We start from the raw sequence: 21,635 nt of genomic DNA on the forward strand, positions 1-21,635 counted from the left end.
TCTAACTTTATCTTCGAACTCTGTGCCACATGATTTCTCCACTAGATGGAGGCTGTCTGATAACTTTGAATTTCTACATTACTGTTTAATGTAGGTCATGATAATAAAAAATCATGGATTTGTCAACCCATTTAGAATATGGATCCACTGCTCCACTGGACCATCTCCTACATTCAAATTCGCTAATCTAAATCTGATATTCCTAAATACATTATTATATTTTTGGCACTCAATATAGTGAGTTGAACTACTCTAACGTGCTGTTTTCAACGAATATTTGGGTGTTTTTTACGGGCTTTGATATTGATTAACTTGCATGTTTTTATTAGTTTCCCTATGTGTTTCATTATGAGAGGGAGTTGATGGCATGCCAGAACAAGCAGCCCGTATTTCCCAGCGTGGGTGGGCGGGGGTCCTCTGCCGATTGGTGTAGGCCTACATAAACTTGTTTTTAACAACTCGTAATTCTGCTCGTATCACACTGGTACCTTGTCCATATCGTTAATCCACGCGTGAATGGAAATATGTGTGCAGTTAATTCAATACAGGTCTAGACAGTAGCTGCAGCTCTCCAGATGAGGTACATCTGGCAAGAGAATGAATAAAAGGTGAACAGCAGATGATCAGTCAGCCAATCAGAACCCGAGCTTGAGGCGGCATCCGAGCGCTGATTGGCCAGTCGCACCTCGAACTCCAGCTCTTATTGATTCGTTTGCTGCGGAGCTAACGTTCACTCTCCCTTTCTGGGTTACTGTAGTTCTATCAGCTACATCTCCCAAACACAACCGCACCCTCTTTTTCTACTCTTCTTCTTCTTCTATTTTGGTGAGTAATTTACCTTCCTTTTATTTGTTCTACAGGTGTAATTTTTGTGTTACGCAACGCAGCAAATGTCGTCTTCCAGTGAAAAGTCAGCAGCTGCAGCAGCATCAACGTTACATGACCATCCTCTTCCTCACCAGCGGCGCCTGCTAGCCTACCGGGGCTAACGAACGACAGATTAAATAACATAACTTGCCGTGGGCTCATCACAAAAACACGGAATTTACGAATTTGTCCCATTTATTTGTTTACCGCTCAGAACAACACCAAAACGCAGACACAATGACGGAGGCGGAGGCGTTGGAGAAGAAACAGCAGCAGCACAAGGCGAGCAACGGAAATGTTCTTCCAGAGGCCCCCAGAGAAGACATGTTTGATCACACATACAAAGAGAAAGAAGGCCCCAAACCTCCCTCGGTCATCGTATGGAAAAATGTCTTTATGATGACTCTGTTGCATATAGGAGCCGTGTACGGCATGTGCCTCGTCCCCTCAGCATCTACTTTGACCTTGCTTTGGTGTGAGTAAAACAATCTACCTGTTACATGATTTCTGTGCTGGCTGAGTGTTGAAAGTGACTTTTTTTTCCTTCCGGTTAGTAGGGTACATAGTGTACACAGGCCCACAAATGTTATGTCACCGCTGGTGCATTCAATAAGGTGGCTCAGGCTGGATAGATCTGTGCACGCTCCTCCCAGTAGCCTGCATGTAGTGGGATTATAGATCAAGGCATATATCACCAGAGATTTTATGTCACAGCATGCCTTTTGAAGCTGCAGATTGTAATTGTCAGGAACATAGACTAATTGACAGACAAACTATGACGTTTTCTTTAATTAAGAGTCGGGAGCAGCCTTGAGTTGATTTCTTAAATAATTTGTTGTGAAATATGCAAATGAGGCATCTAAATCAAGTGAATTCAAGACAAATCTACAGACTCAAATAGACAAAGTCAGGCAAACTATACTTCTGAATGTTTTTATGCTGTTTGCTTTACAAAAGTCAGCTCAACTGTCCAGACAATGTGTCACGGTCTCACCTCAAGTCAAAGTACAGAAAGTACAAATAAATTGTACTCAAGCAAACTGCATGCTGCTTTATAGCTTGAAACATTGTATCAAATGCTTCGCTTGTGTGCGTGTGTTCTGATTAATCAAAACCACAGAGGCAGCACTTATGACTAGATTTCCAGTCTTAGAGACATGCAATCATCAAATGGTTTTATCCACCCAGTCATCATCTGATGTAATGTGATTGCATCCCCAGAGAGTGGCGCTGGCACATGCTCACTTCATGGTTATCCAAGCTCTTGTACAACTACAAAAAACCCGTTAAGGCAAGGGCACATTTATATGATCCTCAGGAAAACCAATGTGATGTATTGTATTGTGAAGATCATCTTTGCACACATTCACAAGTATGCTGCCTTTTTTAAAAAGAGAAAATGCCTTACAGTGAGGGTGGTATGATTATTTCAGCTTCTTCTCTGTTAAAGGGGATTATCTCCTCTGCAGTTGCAATGATATAACGATGAAACATAGGTGACTCACTCACAATATAACACTTGTTGCAGGGTCATCCTACTAGCTTTGAATAGAAAATAGATGATGCGTTGACATAACATTGTGCAGTATTTCAATTAGTGGTACTCATTTGTTTTTGCATTTCTCCCCACAGCCCTACTTTGTTTTGTGATAAGTGCTTTAGGAGTTACTGCAGGAGCTCACCGCCTCTGGAGTCACAGATCCTACAAGGCCTCATTACCTCTGAAGATCTTTCTTGGTGTTGCGAACTCAATGGCATTTCAGGTACCAACATCTAACAGATCTGCACAAACACAAGCAAGCACACACTTAGCATTGTGATAATAGCAGTTTTCACTACTGCCTAAGTGCCAGGTGTTGTCCACAGTGTATGTAATCTCTGTGTTTACTTGAACCCGCAGAATGATATCTATGAGTGGGCTCGAGACCACAGGGTTCACCACAAATATTCCGAGACGGATGCTGACCCTCACAACGCCGTCCGGGGTTTCTTCTTCTCTCACATTGGCTGGCTGATGGTCCGCAAACACCCTGATGTCATCGAGAAGGGACGCAAGCTGGAAGTCCATGACCTGTTGGCCGACAAAGTTGTAATGTTTCAAAGGAAGTAAGTAGCTTCTGTCAATTATTGATTTTTGTCATCAAAAATAAGTCGCCTTTACTCATCTGGAAGGCAGTGGGGAAAGAAAACACACAGTATTATGTTTGGGAAATATATCAAATGCAGAGCAAACAAATCACAATTAAACTCTCAACTCCAATGTGCCCACCTCTGCTGCAGACATGTGTCTGTCTGTAGTTATTCTGGTTTAACTCGTTTAATTACCCACATGTCTTTCGCGCACATTGAGATTGACTCAAGGTTGGCCTCAAAGCAAACTGACATTTTGAGTCAAAGTACAGTCTCACGTCTGAAAGGAAGAACATTGGTGTGGTTAATGTCTATGTTGTGCTGTATAAACAACTCCATTCATTCTGCTCTCCGCCCACTCTCAAATCTTCTCAACAGGTATTACAAGGCTTCTGTGCTGCTCATGTGCTTCTTCGTCCCCATGTTTGTGCCTTGGTACCTGTGGGGGGAGTCTCTGTGGGTGGCCTACTTCGTCCCCGCTCTCCTGAGGTACACCTTGGTCCTGAATGCCACCTGGCTGGTGAACAGCGCGGCTCACATGTGGGGAAACAGGCCCTATGATCACCACATCAACCCCAGGGAGAACAAGTTTGTTGCATTCAGTGCGCTAGGTATGTATTACGCATGAACCTGTACTCTGTGTGACAAAAGAAAACATAACTCAAGAACAAGACAGGAAATTAGGTTGGACTCATGATTTATAATAATACTTTACTAGTTTGTAATTTACACTTTGATGTATTGTCACTGTAAATTACACCACTACATTTAGCGGTTTAGAGGTAATATATGCTCTTGTTACCGATACACACCTGTCAGTCAGAGTCACTGGTCTAACAGTAATGGCATCTTTAAAATCCCTTTTTAAAAATTATGGAATGATGTGAAGAATGCGCAAAGGAAGTCTGAATTCACTTAGACTGGGCTAAAGTTATCCTTCTAGCTAACAAAACAACACAACTCCTTCAACATCATTCAGTATTAGCTTTATTTAGTTTTGTTTATTCACCACTGTTTCCTTTACCTTACAGGAGAGGGATTCCACAACTACCACCACACGTTCCCCTTTGACTATGCAACCAGTGAGTTTGGCATCAAATGGAACATTACCACTGGTTTCATCGACACCATGTGCTTCTTGGGCCTGGCCAAAGACCGCAAGAGGGTGTCCCACGAGGTGGTGGCATCCCGGATACAGCGCACCGGAGACGGAAGCCCCCGGAGTGGCTAGGATCGTCGAGTCACGGTCAGCTTCGAAGGCAGAACAACCGAAAAAAAGAAGAAGAAGAAGAAGAAGAAGAAGAAGAAGAAGCTTCACAGTCCTTTGACAGCTATACATTTCTCATCCTTTGAGGATAATAGGTCATCGTCATGAGGGCCCTGACCACATTTTGCTTGTTTTTGTGGTTTTTGTAGCTGTAACTTAACAAATTGTTCAAGATGGATATAAAAAAAAAAAACACCTTTCGCTAAGCTCTTGGCCTTGGTTTCTATTGTTCAGTCAGACCAAGGTCTTGCAAAGATGTTTTAGATTTGAAGTAGATACATTTTCAACTTCATTCTCTGCTGTTTTTGCCACTTTGGTGTGCATCCTTCATTCAAGATCAGTCATGTAGCCAATAATTTTTATGTAAGTATTACTCAAATATTAATCAAAAATAGACAAGACGTGGAGCACTGAAAATATGGAGTTACAATGTTTCAACCGATAAGATACTGATTGGTGGCTGTTTTCTGTACTGCAGTGTACAGCCAGTTTTTACCGTTCTGATAATACAGTTAGCTAACTTTTTGAGTGCTTTAAAGATCTGGAAGAAAAAGGGATGAGATTTTGAACCGTATTTGCTAAAAAGCAGCTTGCTTTAATGAAATATGGCACATGATGGAAGAGTGAGGGAACCCAGACCTTATTATAACTATACTGACAGCAGAGTCATGCAGTGAGTTGCAGTGCGTAACCTTGTTTTCTGATGCAGAAAACCAAATATGTGGAAAGTCAAAGATTAAAACCTACTGTATTTAGTCTGTACAGTAATTGGATCGAGAAAGACAATATAAGTGAGACATTTATCATTATATTAAAACTGCCATTGAATCGTAACGATAAATGTACTTAGAACCATGCTATGTTTAAGCAACTTTTTGTGTTTTTTTTTAATGAATATATCATAGTGCCAATTGTTATAAATTGTTATTTATAACAATCTCAACGGTCCAATAGAGCACACCTGAGTCGATATTGCTTCTTCACTCAACATCATTGTGGAAATTTTGTAAAATTGTGGCATCAGTGGCTTTGCTTCCTCTTTTTATCCAACACGCCCCTATTTTGGTCAGAAACATATGCAGCAGCGATCTCATTGGTCGATGTAGCAGCCAGTCTACATGTGACAGTTCTGGTGTTACAAAACAACATGCCACCCATGCATGATAATATACTGTAGTAGGTGTTGTGGTAAGGTGTTTTATCGGTGACTGTAATGGCAGAGCTTTGTCTATTTTTGTAACGTACTGTGGAGCTGCATCGCTTTTTGGATCATCAGAACTGTTGCCGTGGTGATTTCTGAGAAGGGGTCTGGTTTCCCTTTGATGTCCTACAAAGCTAATTGTCATTGCAACATTTCTGATGCATTGATGTTAATGCTCATTTTCAATTCTGGTGTGCGGAATGCTTTTGTTACCTTTTTTATTTATTTATTTTCCCCTTTTATTGGCTAAATTTTGTTTCCAAAATGTTCTAACTTGAACCTGTTTTTATGCACGCCAAGATTTGGCAGAAAAATATATCAAATTTAAGCACCTATTTAATTTTTCCCTAAGAGTCAGGAAACAACCTAATGCCTTATGACTTGCATCCATTCCTGATCTTCTTCACGTCCCGTCAGTGAAGACAAAAAGGCTCATAACAAATCTAACAGAGGTCCATGTTTACAGGCTGAAGCCCCCGATGGAACGTTGTTTTTATTCTGAAAACACATTTACGTTAGGCAAAGGGTAGAATGACAACATCAAAGTGCTGTAAACGCAAATAGAGGTTTAGATTAGAAGACACAATTTCTAACGCCCAGTGCAAATGTTCAATCATTTGATTTAACTTGCAACAAATGGGCCCTGATGTGCCAACTCGATCCAACCCGTGGCGGCATCTCTGTAAACGGAGGTGCTCCTGTCATGAGGGATGTTAAAGCATCTTCAGAGCACTTAACGAAACCCGACAATATCACAGCCATGCCAACAACTCCTGCTGCCCAGAAGCTTCAAAAGGTTTTCAGTCTGAATGATAATGTCACATTTCAACTGTATTCTATTCTGAAATAAAAGTTCACGATATTTTCAATACACGTAATTCCATTAACAGTTGTTGATCTTCTTTTTTTCTCGTTATTGTCTTTCTGATATGAATAAGCAGAACAATTGTTGAATTAGTATACCTGTAAAGCTACTTTTTCATATGATTATTTAAAACATTTGAAGAATACTTTGGAAACCGCTCTTATAAAACAGAAAACCATATATTATAATAAGAGGTGTGTCCTATTGTTCATTGGAGTGATACAATGCTCCATTGATTTGGAAGTTAGAGCAGGAACACATTTGCATTTGTTTTGGAATGTAACTGCAACAAACTAAAATATAAACACATTCCCTCCCAGTCTACACAGCCTGAGATTAAAGATGTAAATAACATTAGTACACAACAGGCTTATTTATCTTACATTTTGTGCAAAAGTTAGTTCAAATCCATGTTATTAAGCAAAGGTGTGGCATATCAATCCACCAATTAACCAGCATGCTATTGCACAAAATACATTTATTAAGCACTCTCATGGATTTTAGGGGGATACATTTACTTTTAATACTTTAAGTACAATTTGACAGTGACTCCTTAGGACTTGTACCTGTAGCAGGATAAGTTTACATTGCTGTATAACTACTTAACTTAAATAATGGATCTAATTACTTTTTCAAGGTGTCAAGGGTGCAGATGATAGCTGTATGCATTCAATGTTGAATCTATAAAATGTCAGAAACGAGGCAAAGCAGTGCAAAACAAGATAATCAAGTAACAATTATATAACAGAAAGAAAATCCTCTATTTTGAGAGTGTAGGGCTTTTTTTGCTTTATAATTGACCTAAATGATCACCTCCTTATTTAAATGACCGATTGTTTCAGCATTGGTGAACTTTGCTTAACAAAAATGACATTTTGTAACCTCCACAAACTCAACACAAGCAAACACAAGCTGAGATGGTCTGATGTAATACAAACTGGCCTCTGGTCAGCACACTGGTCCTACATTCCTCTCTGCCCTGTGTAAACCATTTCACACATCTGCTGAGGGCTTTATTTGTCTACAGGAAAAAGGACTGCAGTATTAAAAAGTTGGGGTATATTTGACTTTCACACTTCCATCAGACGCAAACCGGAAGTGTTCAGTAGTTAGTGGTAGGAACAAAACATTCCCAGGTGAATAATAGGCAGGAAATAACAGAGGCCTTCCTTTCAATCCGCTCCATCCTTTTGTACTTGACTAACTTCAGCATTAGGACCAACACAATGGAAAAAATACTCCTTACTCTCCACTTTTACAAAAACAACCGTATAATATATAAATGTATGGCATTGACCCCAGTGGAGTAAAATAACTAAATGCATTTATTTTAGCACTGTACTTCAGTACAATTCTATGGTACTTTACTTGAGTATTTTAATTTGTTGCTACATTGTACTTCTACTTCACTACAATTCAGAGTTAAATTGTGTACTTTTATTCCACTTCATTTATGTTATACCTTTAGTTAGTTTACACATTTGGATTAATGATGTAAGATATAATCAGCACTTAAATAGCACTTTAATTACACCTGGAGTAAATTCACAAGCTACCCTGCAGGTTACACAGAAATTAAAACTAGCTGCACCTTTACCAGCTTAGATAAACACATTCATGTCTTAATAATTATAATCAAAACATATAATAAATATTATTCTGAAATGGAACAATCTGCATAATGAGTACTTTTACTTTTGGTACTTTAAGTTTATTATGATGCTAATACTTGTGTACTTTTACTTGAGTAACATTTTGAATGCAGGACTTTCAAGTACATTTTTATTTGTGTTGGAAACAACCTTTCTGATTTTAATTTAAATGTAGCTGGATAATGAAGTAGGTCAACATCCAATGGGGGTAAGTGTTGGCCGCATCACAGCTGTACTGTATTACTAGGTCAGGGTAAGTATACACTCAGCACATTGAAGCCTTATTTGCCTCCTGAGGCCACAGCGTCCAATAAAGGAAGCGCAGAGCATGACTCAGGGCGCCGCGGCGGAGTGGTGTGATGTGCGGGGAAGTCGCATTACTGAAATATCACCCCAGACGGACATGACGGTGAGGTTACTGCCGTTCAAAACCCCAAAATATTTAACGCCACGAAGCTCACGCGAGCGCAAAGCGTCTGACAATGGGCGGCCAATCAGCAGCGAGGACCTGGCTCAGAGTGATGCTCATTGGCCAATGGCGGGAAGGGCGCATGCACCACCTGTGCTGGCTTGTAGAATGTCATATGATATACAATCCTCAACAGTGAACTAAATGAATGAGTAGTGACACACCCCTCTGAAGTAAGAGCATATTGTGGTTCATTTCAGTGCGTTTGGTGAGAATGGGAACATATATTTTCAGCTGAAGTTGCTTACCTGTTGGTTTGGATGCAGAAGCATCTACTAAGTGTTGGTAGTACTAGTAAGTAAGCATACCATCCATGTTGCAGTGGTGAAGCAGGAAATTAAAAAAATGCATTGCTGCTTATTAAACAGAGAGCCATCTACCGTTCAAACATGGACATTGCAGGATATTAACAAAAACAACAATACTGAAATGTTAAAATGCTGATTCTTGCATTAAAAAGTCACTAAAGCAAAAATGAACAACAAAAGAAGTTATATTAGTTTTGAATGTAATAAGTCCATATTTTAAATAATTAGTACACTGTTTGGCAGTTTAATCCATAACAATTGTTCATAGTCTTTTTGTATATTCATTCTGTTTTGTGTGTAACATCTCAAGAAACTAAAGCTTTCAAATAAATGTATGTTTATTCACTTCATTTTCATTATCTTGTATGTCAATATGTCCAACATTATATTTGTTATTGACTAACGATGAATTCATAAAACATTATTTTCTCAACCTCTGGTAAATGGATACTATCATGTTTGAAGAAATCAATCTGAAAACCTTTGAAGTGAAGTTTTATTTGAAAAAGATACCGACATGAGTAAAGTAAGCAACATGGATTGTATAAATATCTGTGCAACCAAAATGAGCACAGAGGCACTTTACTGCCTTCTGCTGCCATGATACACCAAACTATCCAGCTTTACTTCCAGCTACAATCCTTAAAATATCATGTTTTAACCGTTAGTTCATTGTTGGTATCATTGTATGATCTAATAAACAACTACGAACAAAAGGATAAGACTTAGCCTGGGTAAAAAGAGGAGTAAAAGCATCTATAACAGAGGGTGAAGCACCTATGTCAATTCATATGCAGTTCGACAAAAATTAATGTAATTCTAGTTTATGAGCTGCTATGTAAACTAAGCACACTGAAGAAATTATATAGAGAATCAATCTTTCACACAAGCTATCAGAAATAACAGTGCTAAAAGGGCCTGGTTGACAAAAAAAATGGAGATAAACACAAGATAAAAAAGCATCTTGACAATCACCATATGGCAGTCTGCTGCAGTGCTTTGGCCAAAAACAGCCCGTCATGGCACAATCAACCGGACACAATCAGTTACAGCAGATGAAGAGAACAATCAGTATTTAAGTTACAGCGTTTCCTTGATGCTTGTTGTTAATTGACCCGGTAAAAAGAATATCGGTGTGTTTTCTCCCTTGTACAAACTACACCGACAGGATAGATGTGAGTGCAGCCCACATTTATTCCTGGAGCACTGCATGTATCCTATCAGAAAGGATTCAATGAGAAATATGCACGTAGTGTAATGTGGATTATGAAAATGCAACTACTTGTACAAACACCGCCTTGATTCAAACTTTGTATATTACATCAACTTTTGAATTTACACAGAATCACAACTTTTAGAAGACATTCATTTTTGATCGTAAAATTACCACAGCAACATCGACAAATCTCTACAAAAATCCACCTCGCCGCCCAAATCAGCCTTCAGGAAGGAATATGTATGGAGTGATGGAGACCACGATCTGCAACCTCATCAGTAAGTATTATTCTCATTATCAAAGCAGGTCATAAAGAAATAAATACATACATATATAACAATATGGTAACACTGAAGTCTGGTTGGTGCCACCCCCCCACCTCCAGGGTTTAGACGCCCAGCTTGTTGGCGATGGTCATGAGCACTTTGAGGATGGGCATGAAGGCGGAGATCTCGCTGAAGTTGCTGCTGCTGACCACCTGGGTGTGGACCTCCAGGCCCCGCTGGTAGTTCTGGCTCGCCACGCAGCGGCTGATCTCGTGGAGCCCGTTCAGGATGCTGTGAGAGAGCTAAGAGACAACAAATATTACATGTTACTATGTGGCATCCTAGGTTTATGAAATGTCAGGAAATTGTACAAATATGCTCATAATAAGGTCTGAGTGTTCATGTAGGCACCTTTAAATGGCTTACTTGTCCAGAACTTGAGTTTGTTTTGCCTTTTTGTTGAATACACTTTAAATGAAATACTTACAAGATTATCAAGATGGTTAGTTCAGCAGAAAACCTTTTGTCCGTTAAGGGCAGTCAGTGTGCTTCAGTAGTTCACATTATTACTCAGAAATAGAAATCAATATTATTTCACAGATGTTCTGACAACTCTTAAGCATTTTTCTGCAAGTAAATTGGTTAGCAGAGGTGTTTCAAACTGGTAAAGAACTAGTGTTTTTTTCAAACACATCAGCACCTGATTGTGACTCACTGGGCTGTTTGTTTGACTTTTCGCGACTTGTAAAAACTCCCCTCGCATTGCAATCGGATGTTCTGGTTGATATTTACATAGCAAACATACGATGTGGTCAATTGCTGCTTTTTACTGTGTCACTGCTGATGTGTCGTGACTATAAATATACAAAAAGGTTTTATGGTTTCTTCTGTCATTAGTCGACCATCCTTCATTTTGCATCCATTTAAAATACGGCAGGAACTCTGAAATATTAATAGTGATTCATTTTTTACAATAATGGATCAAAGACAATATCCATTATACATTTTTTTACTGCACAGGAGTATCATATCCTTCTAAGGGGTGGCTTTTAGCGACAACCAACAGCTCTTGTCATGAGATTTTTAATAAACTGTTATTTTCTTTAAATTCTAAAATACCAAGAGGATTATCTCTAGAGTTTAGAAATATTTGAAATAACAGCCTGTCTGGGTTGTCCTTTCAGTTAACCTTGTGTATGTAATCATTCCTTACCGACTGCTCCCTCAGTTTGTCATACAGGTATCCCAAGCGTTTGCCTGCGTCATCAAGTTTCCTCTTTGTTTGCTGAGAAAGAAAGCATTGTTATCCATTTTTATCAAAAAAGACCCAAATATTATTTTTGTATTCAATACAAGCTTTATTAAAAACACAGCAACACTTAGATGCATCCACACACACACAGCTCCACTCACCGGGTCTCCTGCCGCGAGCTGGCAGCGCTGCACCAGGCTGTCGAAGGTGGACCTGAGCACCATGTGTTCAGCGGGGATTTCTTTCTGCTCCACCCGCTCTGCCGGCAGCTGCTGGAGGAGCTGAGGAAAACAAGGACACAAGTACGAGGAGTTGACGTGTTTTCCAGGTGAGAATTCGGGTAACAGCTAATTGTCACACTCACTAACCTGCACGCTGGGCTCCTGGGGGGCTCCGGGGGGGACTTGGGCGTGGTCGCGGGGCTGAGGGGCCTCCACTGGGAATCCCATCACTGGGGCCGTGATGGGGACTGGTGGTGTGTAGTTTTCAGGGACCTGCAGACACAGTAAGACACTTAAGAGGTGGAGGAACTATAGCACAAATGGGCTTGATTTTGAACTTTAGTTAGCTTGTAGTTAGCTTGTTGCTAACTGTCGGTCTGCTTTATGGGGTTGAACAGGTGGTGGAATTATCACAGCTTGTTTGCTGTAAACAGCCGCACTCTGAATGATGTTAATGAGCACCTCTAAGGGTTTGTCACTCAGGCAACCACTTTCATATTACACCTAGTCATTTAATTCCCTATTCATGATCAAATATTCATAAGTGTAGCTTTAAGAATAAACAACACTTTAAATTGGTTGAATTATTTAAAGCTTCCCATCAGAGCTGTGATTCTGAAACTGTGGTTCTTGCACCCTGAGGAATACTATGGATAAGTGGAATGGTTGTGGAGTAACTCAGGTGAGCTAAATGTAAATAAATAATGATTTATTTTATATATATTATTGTTGTGAAAAGTCAACAAACAGAGACTTTGACATAGATAAAAAACTATTGGTTATGTTCTTTATTCTATAGTTCTAAAGGGTATACAACTTGATTTGACAAAATAGTTGTAGACTGGAACACTTAATCAAGGAAAGCATACTATTATAAGCAATCACAGAAACTACACAGACTGTGAAAGAAATGACCTAAATTAATATCTTCAGAGTTATAAATAAAGTACCTTCTTCTTCCTGGGTCCGCCTCGTACTGCCGGCGGGTCATTCCAGCCTTCATGGGGCCCTACGTCAGAGGATGAGTAAGAATGTAATTTACTTGAGGCAATTACTGTGCTGACACTCAAGCAGTAAAAGACTGTCAGCACAAGACAATTCCTTTGAGCTATTTTGAGTTAGTCTACATGGCAAACACATGTCAATAAGCCACAGATTTCAGCCATTTATGCAGAAACAACTCATGGGCCAATGTTCAGGCAGCAGCCTCATAATCACCTAACATTAACAACAAACCGACGCTGGGTAATTAAAACAATTCCATTTATATATTTTGTGTAGCTTCTGTATACATTGTTTAACATTGTTGTAAAATGTCTCCACTAATAACAATGTAATGACTAAACCCCCTAAGCCTGTTTTGTTTGAGCCTGGAACATCTTTTTTTTGTTGACTGCATCCTAAACTGACATCAATACAAATAAATGAGGTCACTATGTTTCCCTCAAGCATACAGCAGCACAAGCAAACACCATCCGATATGCACGGAGTGACCAGAAAAAAAAAATCATTAACCCTGTGTACTCAGTGCAATTTAATATAAAAGGAATGCAGGGATTTTGTGTTTTTCTGGTCACTCAAGTGTATATTTCGATGCACTCTTGTTCCACATCCATCCCTAACTCTGTCACCTTGATATTCAGACTGGGAATTCAGCCAGGGAAAGAATCCTGCAGGTCAAATGAGGTTTACAGATTAACCATGACCCTCAGCAACAGATCCATCATGTGTCTCTATGAGGGACCAACATGTACCTGTAGGAGGAGGGGCCACAGGAGGGGCCGAGAAGGGCTTTACAGCAGGAGCTCCGGGGCCTCCTTGTGGGTACCCCGATCCAAGAGGGGCATAGGGACCAGGTGCCATGGGGGGTGCAGGCCCCTGGTTGTGGAGGCCTCCTGGGTACATGGGGACTTGGGCCCCGGGCTGGGAGCTGGGTGAAATGGGGCCCGAGGGTAAAGAGGTAGATGGCATGAAGCTTGTCGGTGGCACCCCGGGGCTGGGCATTGGGGGCAGGCCTCTGGGGGCCGATGACGGAGGCGATAGTTGGGGTCCTGATAGGTTAGCAGCTGGCATAGAAGGACCAGGAGGAGGGAAGCCTGAGGGCCCGCCGCCCGGCATACGCTGAGGCTGGAATGGCTGATGAGGAAGGAAACCTGGGGAAGGACAGTTACATCAAAAAATAAGCTTAAAATAACTGAAAGTAGAGTACAGAGAGTCAATGTAGACCCTAAAGTAGTGTAAAAACTGCATCAAGACATCAAGTTTCAGAATATTTGAAATGGTTTGAAACTCATTTAACACACTACTGATAAACTGCTGACAGTTTGACCATGTCTCTCTTTTTTTTTCTCTCCACAAGTGTTAAAACACACACACAGACACATCTCATTCAATCCTTGCATATATTGTTTTTTTACTGTCTGTTTGCATTAAATGTAAACAAATTGAAATGATGGATTATATTTATTGCAGTCATTCTGTTATTCTCTACTAGTTGCTCAGTTGTTACAGTCTTGCTATATTTTTCTCTCCCTTTAGAATGTCAAATAAATGTTATTCCCCTAATGTTGTATCGATTTTCCAGATATCGAGTGGTATGAAATTGTGAGGAAATTCTCTAGACAAAGAACCAGAAGACGAGGAGAACACTGATTATTGGAAAGCATTGACAAAGACACATTGTAGTGACACAACCGCTGATCTTCTGTCCCCTAAATGGCTCCAATCTCAGAAAGCCGGTAATCAAAACATTCCATCAGAAAAACTAAACCAGTTCGGTTTCCTGCAGAGAAACAGGCTCCAGAAGAGCTCGGCCTGATAAGATTCACCCTTTGACACATATAATCTAAAAGGACAGAATGTTCACAACCTAGCATTAAGCATATTCAAGAAGTATAAGGAGGCATTCTCTTAACACGGCTAATGAAGAGAGCCTGAGAAACAGACTAATCTCCAGACAATAGGGAGGTCTAACCCCTAGGCTAAATGTTTGCTGTCTCTACAGACAGAGCAACATAAACCTAGGAAAGGAGTGGCCAATTGATAAATAAATTCTCCATCAGAAATTTGTAAAGGTATTGTATTCAGGTTGATACATTCCAGCATTGTGACTAACCTGGAGCGGGAGCAGGTTGTTGGGGGTAGGGAGGCCTCGAGGCAGGGCGGGTGGAGCTGGGCGGCGGGACGTGAGAAAAAGGCGGGAGGCCAGGCCCGGAGTTGGTTGGCGTTTGTGGAGTATAAAACGACGGCATCGGAGGCTGCTGCTGCTGGGGGGCCTGGGGAGGGGCAGGGGGCTGGTACTGACTCTAGAGTTGGGGGAAGACATAACAATATGTTTCAAATAAAAGACCAATCATCCTTAATTGTATAGGGAAGACGCTCGCAAATTGCAAATTCATTTATACCATCATTTGTGCTTTTGGTGCGGGGGCCTGAGCAGCAGGAGTGGGCTTAGCTGTGGACACATTGGCTCTGTTGAAGGAGTTTGGAGGCTGCTGTCCACCGGCGGCCTCTTCTTGAGCGTGGAAAAGCCTGTCTCTAAGCATCGTAATCCCAGCCTGGGGGGGGGGGACAAAATTGTGCAAAAGGGGATTTTTCAGAATCTAACAGCAGAGTCAAACTTTGAATTTGGGGTTTGGGAATGAGGTTACTTGCGCTGTGTCTTACCTGGTCTGAGTTCTCCGGCAGGTAGGTCATGGCGGTGGCCAGACTGCCCTCTGCAGCCAGGATGCCGGCGTAGCAAGTCAGCTTCTCGGCCAGGATGGGGCTCTGCACGACCACCTCGCTGTTACGGAGGCGTTCAATTGATTTACGCAGCATCATCACTTTTTCCACCAGATCCTGAAAAATACACAAAAGGAAAAAAAACATGTTAATGTGACGGCAACATTCTTAAGTGCTCTTACCTTAAGGCTACAATGGTGTGTTGCTCGTACACCTAATAAAAACGGTCCTAAAAGGTTAATTATAAACTCAGCATGTCACCACAAGCAACCCAAGTCATCACATTTCGTGAGATTCTTGCATGTCTTTGCATGATACAATAATTAAACATGAAATCTGTTTTAGCTAGGTTAATATTCTTTTACACCTGTTGATCATTTCCAGATGTGGTTACACAGAAGAATAAGACTTCACTTTCCTGCACACATGTCTATGCTTAGTGCAACAGTGTAGTTTGAATACTTTGTATATGCTACACGTATGGAAATCCTTAACTAAAGGTTATACCTCCAGGCCGAGAGGGGAGGCGCAGTCTCTGTGCAGGGCCCAGCACTCCACCAGCTTCTCAATGTTCCCAGAGCAGATGTAGCACAGACAGGCTTGCAGGCAGCGCTTCTCTGTCCTCTCATGCTCCAACCTGCCACCCAGGGTATCTACCAGGAAGAATTTCAGATTTAAACAATGCCAGGCAGAGGGAAGGCTGCATTTAGAACAGGGAGGATCTGTACAACCATAAATGCTATTCAACAAGTTTAACAAGTACTCCTGAGTTGGTACTACTACTCTGAAAGTGAGACAGCAGGATGATTGTGCCTCTACATTGGTGAGCAACTTACCACACAGACGGGCAAAATCTTCAGGGTGAGCGTAGGTCAGCAGTGCAGCGAGAGCCTCCTTCCAGTTGTCCAACTCACAGCTCTGCACGATGTCACTCCAGTTCTGGGTCACCACCGATGATATGAGCTGCAGTTTGGGACAGATTTATTGGAACGTCTCCCCTGTGATTGCACCGACTGAAACTGAATTAATCAGACATACTCTTACCATTGAGATGCTGTTCTTTTGGTTGCTTAGGTATTTTTGCTGGGTTTTCTTGAGCAGCTCTTCCCCTCCGCTGATGGACAGCAGGATGGCTTCAGCGTAGCGGCCGTCGTTCAAACACAGATCCACAGCGCCCTCAAAGTTACCCACCAGCAGAGCCTGGCTTATCAGACCATCGGTGTCTTCAAACGAAACGAAAAAGGTTATTGAAAGATATCCAAACAGAGACATGTGTAAGTCGTGTAATTAATTGTGTGAGCAGATGACGGGCTTTACCACATGATACAGGGATCTGGAAGTTGGAGTTTTCCTTTGGGGTCTGACTGAAGAAGTCTGCCGGTGAAACAGAACTAGGGGTTGCAGCATCACCTTCATTGGCCCTCTGGAAATACAACAAATGGTCATTTTTAGAGTCATGCAAACACTTGTTTTGCAAAAAATTTAAATATTTGAAAATAAACATTGTCTGTGCAGACTTTCCGACCTCAGTGGAGAGCTGCTGCATCTTTTGTGCCAGATCTTTGGCATCTACTCCGTGCCCGTTGTGCTGGAAACTCTTCCCAAGGCATTTTGAAATCTGAATAAACACAACAACATTTTTACAGCTCAGACATCAGATAAGGGTCACATGACCATTTATAAAATATATGGCACATGTCATCTTAAAGCTACATTTAGTAATCGAGGATGCAAATAATGATTGTTTTCATTATCAATAAATCTGCAGAATATTTTCTAGTTTAACAGTTGGTGTTTAAAATGCCAAATAATATGAAAAATATCCATCTCAGTCCCTTTAGTTTTTAATATGATAGAAAACTAAGGAAAGCAAGAAAGGCTCTATATATTTCAGGGACTGAAATCAAAATGTTCTGCCAATTATTTTATGACAAAATACTCTAATCATTTATTGAATCAATGAATAGTTGCAGCTCGAAGAGGCAGCATACCTTCCTCTCCAACTCATCTTTGCTGAATCCCAAAAGTCTGAGGAATTTAACACGGGCTTCATCCTCGAAGTTGACCTGTAAACACAGAAAGTGAATATGCTTAAAAAACATTGGACACATCTGACAGATTAATGTAGTGTCACAATATCAGGAGGAGGGGAGGGCCCACCAGAAGGAACTTCCATATGTCCTGCTCAGCGTCGGACTTGGCGCTCTGGATCTTGGCCTGGCAGTAGCTGTTGAAGGAGCCCGACTGCAGCGCCGCCTGCAGCTCCCTGGAGCGCTGGAGCAACTCTGTCTCCGTGGTAACCTGGCTCACAAACACTTGTCTGGGGATGGGCTGGGGGCTCTGCACGGGAGCCGGTTTGGGATTCTCAAAGGTTACCAGCTTTCCACCAAACTGAAAGAAAAAAAAAAAACACCAGATCAGCCATGAAGGGGAAAAACAAATGCTGTTTTAACACCTGGTTAGAAATATTTTATTTTTCACTTACAGCAAAGGAAGCCCCCACTGGCCTGCGCACCCACTTAGGGGGCTTCTTCAAAGGGGAGACAATGGTGTCCTGCACTACAGGCTGAGGAACCTGCAGGGGAGGAAGCACCTGCCCTGTGCCAAAGGGATCCATTGCATCAAATGAGGAAGATATCTGTGAAAAAAAAAAAGTGAAATGTTAACACAAGCACTTCACAAACTCTGTCTTGTAGAGCTGAAACACAAAGTTGATTGACAGGAAGAAAACGGTTTTAAAACTGGATTTAGCAAAACATTTTAGGATCCTCAAATGTAAAATTGTTGACATAAATCATACAAAAGAAACACATTTAAATATGTCTACTAGTCATTTAAATGTGTTGTTATAATATTGTTCATTCCTCGTTATCAATCCTTGCACACCAGCACCATCCTGTGGACAAACATTGCAGTGCAGCAAACGTCCTAGGATTAAATAAATCGCATATAAGAAGAGCCACTAACCGTATCAGCTGTGCTTTGCTGCTGAGCCTTCAGACTCCCTCCCATCACAGAGTACACGGTGATCCTCCCATCGAATGAGGCAGCTGACAGCAGGGCCGGATTCCTGGGGCACCACTGGATATCGAAACACCACTGGTTTGTTGTTGGAAGCTCGTAAATAACCTGAAATGAAGAAAAGTTACATATAAGAATCCAAAAGCAGTCACAATAATGAGGCAAGGTCATTCATGCATTACATGGAGGAAGCATCTACCTCTCCAGTGTTTGGATTCCAGCAGAGGATCCTGTTGTCTTTAGCACTACTCAGCAGGAGCTCGGGGTCCGCCTGGCTCCAGGACATGGACAGAATTCCCCTGTAACAAGCATACGGTTATGACATAACATGACGACTACACAACTTAAAATACCACAAACTGTTAAAGCCTCACCTTGTGTGGTTCTCAAAGACTTTAAGAGGGGATGTAGCAAAACGGAGGTCCCACATCTGGATGACTGGCATCCGATCATCCTCAGAGGATAACACCAACTGAGTGGCCACCTCAGGGTGCCAGAGCATTCCTGAATAATGCATCTGAAATCACAAACAAACGAGACGATAAACAAAGGTTTAATTTCCAATGGTATGAGCATATGCGATATTGCACAGAAATCATTAATGTTTATATGTGTTTGTTATAGCAATCTAATTGCAAGCCAATAAACAAAAGTTAGAGGGTATGGCTTAGTGATATGAACCATAAAAAGCCAATCAGCTTTTTGATACAGATCCTCAGACTCTGCATTGATTATTGTCCAGTGGGCTGTGAATAACAGCTATACACAAGTTCAATCATCTCAAACATGTTAGTATATGGGCTTTATTGATTGAGTCATAAAACAAAAATAATTCTTGCAGTGATTTGGCAGAATGAAACGTTCACCAACCCTGTTGCTGTGGTCACTGATCTTGATGATGGGCTCGTTCTTTCTCAGATCCCAAACAACCGCTTTCCCACTGGGGTTGGCAGAGGCCAGGATGTGCTGTACCTGTCTGTTCCAGGACACAACACTGATGTCTTCAGCAGGCTGAAAGAAGAGATTAAGGCTGTTACTGTCAAACAACCTTGACTGTGGCTGAGGCTTCCGGTCACAACTCACAGACATGAAATTACAAAGGTAAAGAAACTAGAAGAAAGTGGCTATTTGCGGTTTCGATTTTTTGTTTTGACTCAAATCTTACATTTGGTCAGGATCAAAACAAGTAAGTAAACTCATCTCTTCCGACAGACACTAAAGCTATGATCTCTGACTGCACCCACCTGTGTCTTTGCTCCTGGTGTCATTGGACTGCTAAAGTTGTTCAGATCCCAGATATATATCTCTGAATCATTTGCACCTGAAGCAAGGAGATTACTCTGTGTGAGGAAAATTGAGAAGGATTAATGGTTTGTTCTTCAGCACCAGAACAAAGAATCCCTTCTGTATAGACTGCGTATAATGACACAGACACATTTGACCACATATATTTACCTGAAACGGGTTGAAATCGAGTGCTCGGATGGGTCCAGTATGTTTGTCAGACTGTCCGATTACTGCCTCTGCACCGGAGCTCATTATGACCTCTGGGTTGTATACAGTTAATGTGCCATTTTCACTGCCAGCAACCAGTCTCCCTCCAGTACCATCTTCTCCCATTCCATAATTCACCCAGACAATACTGTGAAACCTATGGAATATATAAAGTATAGTGAGTTGTTTGAAACATATTCATAGCCAGAGTGTAAGTGTTTAGGTGAGCAGTCTTCTGCTTCACATTTTTGTCTAAATCCCACCTAAAATATTAGGAAAAGAGGAATAAAACAGATGGGAAAAAAATTACCAAGGATTAAGTGTTTTCATTTGAAATCAGCCATTAATTATTTCCAATTGAGGTGAACACCATATTTGTTTTTCAAACTACACAAGACTGAGCATAAGGTAGAAGATAGGTGTCTTATGTGTAGAAAGTGATTTTCTAAAAATAAACTGTGTTACTAGGGTAATCATTTGATCCTGACTAACAAGATACTGAAGCTTCCAACTGTATACAGGGCAGGCCTTCATTCTGTTCTAAAAAGCCACATCCCTTCTCTACAATGGTTATTATAGATAGTGGTAGTATCTTATTTGTGTATAATTTACCTGTTTGACGTGGGTAATGACCCTTTGAGCTGCATCTCTAAAGATGGGTCAGAGAAATCCACCTCAAATATCTCCAGGGCTGATGTGGTATTAAAAGAGGCATCCAGCTGCTGTGCTGATGTTCCCAATGCCAGGTGGATAGGGTGGTGTTCGGCAGGACTCCACGCCTGGTGGGCAGTCCTCTGGATCTCTTTCAGCCTCATTTTCCTAAGTGTCAAGTCCTGGACAGATGAAGGAACTCCAGTACATCAAGTATAAAACATGTATTTCTTAACAATTGCTGTGGGTTAACAATATATGTTTTAATACCTTACAATCTGCCTTCACAACTGAAACACCTTCTAGTGTAACTCCAACAGGGTAACACCCTTACTGACAGATTGTCTCCGACTATTTCCTGAAGCTGACGGCTAACGATAACATACGTTTGCCGATATAGCTAGATTTTACAGGTGTTCCACAGGGTCTTATAACCAAAATGTAAGGTCAACTGCAACATGAATTCAACATAGTTACCTGTGATATAATACATACAATTGTCGCAGAACGACCAATAAGTTATTTCAATACTTAAGCTAACATGACATGTAGTTAGCTAACGTTAGCATTCCGCACCTCTATGTTTCATACACGTAGCCTTAGTTAGTTTTTATAAAATGTAACACATAATGTCTGAAGCAACCAAAGCCTCACTCACTAGGAAATCTAATTTATTATACATGCCACTACACAAGTAAGAAGTCATGATCAAACAGCTTAACGTTGCCTACAGTGCCTGGTAGTTTCAGTATATAACCGTAGCCGGTGTTGCTAAAGCAATTTAACCAACAGCCACCACCCTTGTTACCATATAAACAGAAACGTTGTGTCTCAGACAAGATTTAGCTCAGCAGCAAAAAGGTAAATATGTCTTTGAGAATAACTCACGTCAACTGTCTTTATTACAGCTTTCCTGCCGGCATCCACAACAAACTGGAGCTAGCTACTTATCAGCCAAGCTAGCAGCTTAGCCGCAAACAGCTTCCGATCAAAGTACTCTGCCGTGTTGTCACTGAGCTACGGTAGCCGACA

The 21,635-nt window shown here is 41.1% G+C and overlaps 2 protein-coding genes across 2 annotated transcripts; one reads left to right on the top strand and one right to left on the bottom strand.

The window, feature by feature from the left end:
* The first annotated feature begins 698 nt into the window (after positions 1-698).
* scd (stearoyl-CoA desaturase (delta-9-desaturase)) lies at positions 699-6,352 on the top strand. Its single transcript, XM_010780865.1, has 6 exons — positions 699-825; positions 1,082-1,342; positions 2,500-2,630; positions 2,768-2,973; positions 3,376-3,608; positions 4,029-6,352. Exons 2-6 carry the CDS (start codon positions 1,105-1,107, stop codon positions 4,226-4,228), a joined length of 1,008 nt encoding a protein of 335 aa, XP_010779167.1. The 5' UTR covers positions 699-825; positions 1,082-1,104; the 3' UTR covers positions 4,229-6,352.
* Positions 6,353-9,237: 2,885 nt separating this feature from the next.
* On the bottom strand, positions 9,238-21,601 carry sec31b (SEC31 homolog B, COPII coat complex component). The gene is made up of 26 exons (XM_010780866.1): positions 21,492-21,601; positions 20,565-20,785; positions 19,914-20,109; positions 19,703-19,798; positions 19,329-19,469; positions 18,833-18,975; positions 18,658-18,757; positions 18,405-18,566; positions 17,923-18,075; positions 17,598-17,828; positions 17,429-17,503; positions 16,963-17,055; positions 16,755-16,860; positions 16,482-16,660; positions 16,274-16,400; positions 15,945-16,090; positions 15,381-15,554; positions 15,119-15,271; positions 14,830-15,019; positions 13,469-13,867; positions 13,346-13,384; positions 12,665-12,723; positions 11,862-11,987; positions 11,655-11,774; positions 11,455-11,526; positions 9,238-10,543 (listed from the first exon to the last, which is right to left on the bottom strand). The coding sequence occupies exons 2-26, from the start codon at positions 20,765-20,767 to the stop codon at positions 10,364-10,366; spliced, it is 3,663 nt and encodes a 1,220-aa protein (XP_010779168.1). The 5' UTR covers positions 20,768-20,785; positions 21,492-21,601; the 3' UTR covers positions 9,238-10,363.
* Between the last annotated feature and the right edge of the window lie 34 nt (positions 21,602-21,635).

This window comes from Notothenia coriiceps, unplaced genomic scaffold (genome assembly GCF_000735185.1).
Source record: "Notothenia coriiceps isolate Sejong01 unplaced genomic scaffold, NC01 NC01_scaffold00022213, whole genome shotgun sequence".
Classification (NCBI taxonomy): Eukaryota; Metazoa; Chordata; class Actinopteri; order Perciformes; family Nototheniidae; genus Notothenia; species Notothenia coriiceps.